At 33.6% G+C, this 6849-nt stretch overlaps 1 protein-coding gene across 3 annotated transcripts; it reads right to left on the reverse strand.

Annotated features, from left to right (window-relative positions):
- Positions 1-749: 749 nt before the first annotated feature.
- LOC11416542 (transcription factor HHO5) lies at positions 750-2990 on the reverse strand. Of its 3 annotated transcripts, none has more exons than XM_024783662.2 (5): positions 2730-2990; positions 2518-2645; positions 2099-2408; positions 1499-1575; positions 750-1373 (listed from the first exon to the last, which is right to left on the reverse strand). In XM_024783662.2, the coding sequence occupies exons 1-5, from the start codon at positions 2938-2940 to the stop codon at positions 1122-1124; spliced, it is 978 nt and encodes a 325-aa protein (XP_024639430.1). In that variant the 5' UTR covers positions 2941-2990; the 3' UTR covers positions 750-1121. The 3 variants fall into 3 exon arrangements, with proteins under 3 accessions (XP_024639430.1, XP_013453506.1, XP_003611799.1); XM_013598052.2 differs by having other exon boundaries at positions 1499-1572; positions 2099-2411; positions 2730-2989; XM_003611751.3 differs by having other exon boundaries at positions 2099-2411; positions 2730-2989.
- Positions 2991-6849: the final 3859 nt, after the last annotated feature.

The following is a 6849-nucleotide window of genomic DNA, read 5'->3' on the forward strand; positions in this document are numbered from 1 at the left end:
TTGAAGAAAAATATGTATAATAAATAGGGGCATGTATGTAAAGAAATAATTAATGTAGTTGAAAATAACAAAGAGGTCTTATAAAAAGGGACAAAAAAAATTCTCAAAAGGGTCTTATAATTAGGGACGGAGGGAGTATAAAGTTTAAACATAAATTGACTTGGGTTTTAGTAGCTATAGCCTTTTGGGTTGGCCAAGTTTGTGAGATATTTTTAGGGGAAGATTGGATAGACATTTCACATGATAGAGCCCTCGTTTGGACCACAATAACTTTCTTCTCATTTTGTATGTGTAAATTTAGGTGCTAGATTATTTGACACCAAGAAAAAATTGACAATTGTCAAAATATTCTATCCAACACTTTGTGTCATCCTTGATAAGATTCAGCCAAAATGCTCAAAAGCACATTTATTTCGATAAAATTCAGGCACAATATCTGTCAATATTCCAATGCTATCAAGAATAGGGTACCAGACAGATTTTGCACTTTATGATCAATGAAGCAGAAAAGCTTGTACTCGATCATGTTCAAATCAAGATATCCCAAAATAAACCTGAAGATATGGCTAGAAGCCTAGCACATGGATGGATGGCTGAGAACAACACAAGTATTTCGTCCACACAATGAACCTTTTCATGGAAGTGTTACTCAAATAAACACAACATCCAAAATGGAAATTCTTTAGGTGGATTCCATACTGTGTGCTGTGCCATTTGCACAAAATCCAATATCTAAAAGCCAAACAATATCATAAGAAATCAAAGCAAATATCATAAATGAGAATTCATCAATGACAATTGTACTGTAAATAAAATACAGTTACTTTCAACTGTACTGGTTACAACAAAAACCTCCTTCAGTATCAGATAGGAAAAATTCTGCAAAATATATTAGCAGCTCTTTCCACAACAGTTTAAAATAACCATAGCATAATTATGAAAAACAAAATCACTATGGCACAAAACTTAAATTTCTCTATAGTTCTCTTTGTTAGATATATTATATATTATCTTTATGTTGTTAAGTTCACATTCTTCATCTATATGTTTTATTATAATAATGTCTTCACTCAGCAAAATTTAGAGGCTTTGATTATTTATTCAGCTTCATGTTGCTGCTCCTAATCGCTTTTCCAATTCCTGCAATCTGATTGCTCATCTTCTGCATCCATACTGTTTCTTCCATGGCTTGAGAGACCTTGAGCAGATCCACCAAGGAGAAGAGGGGTAAGAGGACCCTGTGGGGAAACAGACTCTGAGAAGTTTCCCTCTGATGTATCTTCTTCACATTGATCATGAGCCATATATAAGGCTAACTTGTTAGCCTCCTGAATTGAAGAAACTGGGAATCTTCTAACATGGAGCCTATACTTCTGCATAATCACAAATGTACTACATCAATTGCTTGACATGACATAACAAAATAATCAAATTAATATGAAGAAACTAATAATGGTATGGATGGTTTCGAGGTTTGAGATGAAATATTGTCACTCACTTGCAAATGGCTTTTCACTTCATCATTTGTTAATCCATCCACTTGCATCTTTTCCCTAATTTGTTTAGGAGTGGCTGCTACAAAAAAGAAAACCAGTTAGGCTCATACACACCCTACATAGCCCGAGTACGGTAAAAAATTCTTGCAATCAGCAAGATGGAAGCGTCCAATCTTAATCGAACAGTTCTAAGTTATAACAAATATGTGCCTATACTAATCCCTAATAACATGTAATCTTGATCCCTATACACAAGAGTGGGATTCCTGTAGTTGTTGTCTCAGTTGTAAGATGCAGATCAGATGGCTTGGATTTCAAGCTGAACTATTTTACACAACTATAAAATCGTCTGATTTCCATACAAAGACTAAGATCCATTAAATACACTAAATCCACATATTTCCTAACTGCAGGTAATCCAGATTGCTCCCCCCACCCAATACAAGACCCACAATTTCAATTCCAAATTGGAGAATCAACTCTTTTCCCAAATCCAAAACAAAATAGAGACTAAGAAAACTCATATACCATAATAAATCAGAACACCATGTAACACAACTAATTAACAATAAAAACAATCATTCTGAACACAAACAATTTACCATGTGCTCCACCAAGCTGTTGAAGTGCATCAACAAATCGGCGATGAAGCTCCGACGACCAGCACCTCCTTTGTTTCCTGGAACTCTGCTGCAAAGGTTGCGGCGGCTGAGGTTGATTCTGTATCTCAACACGCAACAAAGACGATCCGGAACTTCCACCACCACTCTTGGAATTTCCATGACTCACTTCAGAGACCAAACTAAAGCTCTTAGCTTGTGAAACCTCCTTCAACAAATTTTCAGTAAATCCCATAAATACCTCTCCACCATTACCCTTATGTAACACAGTCCTATCATCATCACCTTCATTCTTCTACCAAAAAAAAAACACTTTTTGTCTCAAATCTCACTTCAATAAAAAAAAAAACCACAATTAAAAGAAAAGGGTAATTTGCTAATTTAAAAAATATTAAAATTACCGATTTTGTTTCATTAGTCCATAGCTGAGCTGAACTCATCCAATTCTTCTTATTATCACAGTTTTCTTTCAAATCATCCATTTTCATCAACCTAACTTTTTCTTTTTCATCATTCAATCTTGCTATAGCTACACCAATTAACAACAAAAAATTAACAACCCAAAAAAAAGGTTAAATCCAAAAAACAATAATCAACACAAAAAATTAATTACCATCATTAAGGAGGAGTATGGAAAGAGGGAGTTCACGTTTGAAAGCAAGAACTTTCTTCATTTCTTCTTCCAAGCTATGAACTAAGTCATCAAGCATTGAAAGTTTCTGAGACATGTCTTTGGTTTGAACAACGTTGTTGAGGAAATGAGAAACGGTTTTTGGAACAGAGGCTAAAGTCAAATCTAAGTTCAATTGTTGTTGTTGTTCCATGATGATGTTTTTTTTGTTACTCTGAAAATGAATGAAAGTGAAAAGAAGAAGATAGAGATTCATTTATATAATAATAAATAAATGAATAAAAAAAAAAGGATAAAAATTGAGATTCACGACAAAAAGATTTCGTTCGCGCATTCGGGTCGTCGCGTCTTTGTCCCACTAGGAAAATATGCACACATTGCACACACCTAATTCTTATTTTTTATTATCTTCTTTTTAATTTTCTATTTTTTTATTCTAATTATTTAGTTAAATTAAATATATTTTTACTCCTTATAAAATTTTAAAGTCTTATTTTTATTTCTATATAAAATGTTGAATTTTAATTTTTAAGATATTTTTTCGTCAACTTTATTTATTAAGTCAACTTTTTTTTCAACGCATTTATCTTTTAAGTCAGCTTTGTGTATTCTTTGAATTATTAAATGATTTTATGAAGATATTTCGAGACAAACATACACATTTTTCATTAATAACTTAAATTTCGTAATCAGAGGTGGATTAAATATAAATTTTTTAAATGTTTGGATTTCAATAAATCAAAATAACAAAAATCTAAAACTAAAATTTAATTTTGCATAGATTACTATCCGAACAAAGAGATCGTATCTGCAAAGTTTGACAATATTATGATAAGATCTTGGGTTATTTTAATTTTTAACAATGCTAAAATATTGACAAAAATATTTATGAGAACTCAAAGTAGAAGAAATTTTTTATATAGACTGAAATTAAAGTTATATAATTTTATAACAACTATAGAAACATATTTAATTCCAAAGAAATCGTTTGTTTTACTATTTTTAGTATAATTATTTGTCATTTTTCTATATTATTCATAATTATTTATTATTATCTATTTCACATGAATAGTTAAATATAATTTGACAAAATAATACTTAATACTACTTTAAATTTTAGAAACGAAAAAATTAAAGAAAGTTTTCCAAAAAAATATAGTTAAACTGGAGGGAGTGTTATGCCTTCGGGACACTGGTTAAGGAATCAAATGTAGTAAGTTTTATATTGAAATTTGTGTTCTCAACTCTTCAAAAGCATAAAAAAAATATTTTTTTTTTATTTTAAAACTTTTTTTTTTTAGTTTCCTTAACCAATGTTCCGGGAACACCAGTTAATATAGCCCTAAAAAAAAGAAGGAAGGAAGGAGTAGTTTTTTTTTTCCTTTACGTTAGAAGGAGTATAGTAAAAATATAGTCTATTAGAGAAAAGAAAAAATGTATTAGGGGAATGGTTGCCCGACCGATGAGTTTCATTTTGAAAGAGGACTACGTCAAGGGGATCCTCTTTCCCCTTTTCTGTTTCTGTTAGCTGCTGAAGGTCTTGATGTGATGATGTCTGCGGTTGTTTCAAACGGTTTATTTACACCTTATACAGTTGGGACGCAGGTTTCTGTGTCTGTGTCTCATCTTCAGTTTGCTGACGACACTCTTTTGATTGGGGTCAAGTCTTGGGCCAATGTTCGAGCAATGAAGGCTGTCCTTTTGTTATTTGAAGTTGTATCAGGTCTGAAAGTTAATTTCCACAAAAGTATGTTGTTTGGTGTGAATATTAATGAGTCTTGGTTGCATGAGGCAGCGGTGGTTATGCATTGTAGGCATGGGCGGTTACCTTTTATTTATCTAGGCTTGCCTATTGGTGGGGATCCTCGTAAACTTCAGTTTTGGCACCCTGTGGTTGAGAGAATTCATCGACGGTTGTCCGGGTGGAAGTCTAAGAATTTGTCGTTGGGTGGTCGGTTGGTTCTGCTAAAGTCCGTTATGTCGTCCATTCCGGTTTATTTCCTTTCTTTCTTCAAAGCTCCCTCGGGTATCATTTCTACCCTTGATTCTATTTTTATTAATTTTTTTTGGGGTGGTGGTGAGGATTCTAGGAGAATTTCTTGGATCAAATGGGAAAATATTTGTTTGAATAAGGAGAATGGGGGTTTGGGTGTGAAAAGATTGAGGGAGTTCAATATCTCTTTATTAGGTAAGTGGGTTTGGAGGGTTTTGGAGGATAGGGAGAGTCTTTGGAATGTGGTGTTGCGAGCGAAATACAGTGAGTTTGGAGGGAGGGTGTTGGGTCGATTTGGTGGCGTCAGTTAAATCAAATTAGAATTGGTGTGGGGTTGGCAGAATCAACGTGGTTGGTTGATAACATAGTCAGGAAGGTAGGCGATGGGAGTACCACCATGTTTTGGGAGGATTCCTGGTTGTTAAATGTTCCGTTGGCTGTAGCTTTTTCTAGACTTTTTGATTTGTCGGAAAATAAAGGTGTAACGGTGAGGGAGATGTTTTTATTAGGTTGGGGGGCTGATGGGGGTGCTTGGAGTTGGCGACGGAGACTGTTTGCTTGGGAGGAAGAGTTGGTGGAGGAGTGTGTGGAGCGGTTGGATAACTTTGTTTTGCAGGTAGACATTTCTGATAGGTGGGTGTGGAATCTCCACTCGTCACAAGTATATACGGTGCATTCAGCTTACTCTTACTTAACAACGGTGGATACTAATATCACTGCAGAGTTTGATCAATTTTTATGGCTTAAAGCGGTTCCTTTAGAAGAATATTTTTGTTTGGAGGCTCTTTCTGAATCGACTTGCTACAAAGGATAATCTTCGCAAGAGGAATGTCCTCGAGGCTACCAATGTTTTTTGTGGTGCTTTATATGGTAAGGAGGAGGAAAGTGATCATTTGTTTTTTCAATGTGATTATTATGGTCGGTTATGGCTTATGCTATCGGATTGGTTAGGTATTGTTACGGTTCTCAATGACAATTTTTATTCACATGCTAATCAGTTTTGTGCACTTGGAGGAGTCTCAAAGCACTCTGTGCAAGCTTTTTCTATTATTTGGATTTCGGTCTTATTTACTATTTGGAAAGATCGTAACAGGAGGATTTTTCAAAACCAAATTGTTCATCTGGAAGTTCTTCTTGAAAGGGTTAAACTCCAAACGTTTTGGTGGTTGAAAGCTAACTACATATTGTTCGTTTTTTATTATTCTTATTGGAGGCAAAATCCTTTACCTTGTTTACAGACTATTGTGTAAAGTCTGTTTTTTGGATTTTGTTTTATGGCGGATTTAGCCTTTTTGTATTGTCTTTAACTTTCTCAGCTTCCTTTGACACATCTTATGCTTAAGGGACTAATTATTTTATATATATATATCACTTAGTTTCTTCAAAAAAAAATATACTATGTAGAAGATTTTCACTATGAAAATATTAGAGTGAAGTTTTTTTTTTTTTACTAAATATTGTGAAGTTGACTAACTTGTTACCAGTGGCCTAGTGGGAAATGGGAATCTTTGGATTCCTCCTATGCTCTAACGCGGCGAAACGAAATGTAATAATTTATTAATTGATTATGAAAAAATTAATTAATGTTCTGTGAGTTGATTGATGTGCTTTTCCGAAGATTCCTTTTTTCAGTTGCCTAATGATCAATGATAATTGACCTGACTCACAAATCCATTGATGAATTAATTAAAAACCGGGCAGTTTTATACATCACTTTATCATTATAATAAATAAAAATCTACATCTTAACTCTTAGAAAAATCACTTTTTAAATTCATTTAAACAACTTACATCATTTATTAAATAAAATTTGATAGTAGATTTTTTTTAGAGTTATGATACATAGACATCTTTAGGTGGCAATACACCTTTTGACACCCACACAAAAATCTGACACGTGGTCACATGGACCCCGCACAAACACATTTTCTCTTTTCTCTCCTCTTCTCTCTTCCTAATGTATAGGGTGTACAAGGGTGTATGACAATAAATGATGTCTATGTAACATTTTCTTTTTTTTTATTAGTATAACATTGATTGAAGGGCATAGTTGACCGAGCAACACCTTATCCATGACCATTGGATTGTCATAAAATAATATATCCTTAA

The sequence above is a fragment of the Medicago truncatula genome, chromosome 5, assembly GCF_003473485.1.
Source record: "Medicago truncatula cultivar Jemalong A17 chromosome 5, MtrunA17r5.0-ANR, whole genome shotgun sequence".
NCBI lineage: Eukaryota > Viridiplantae > Streptophyta > Magnoliopsida > Fabales > Fabaceae > Medicago > Medicago truncatula.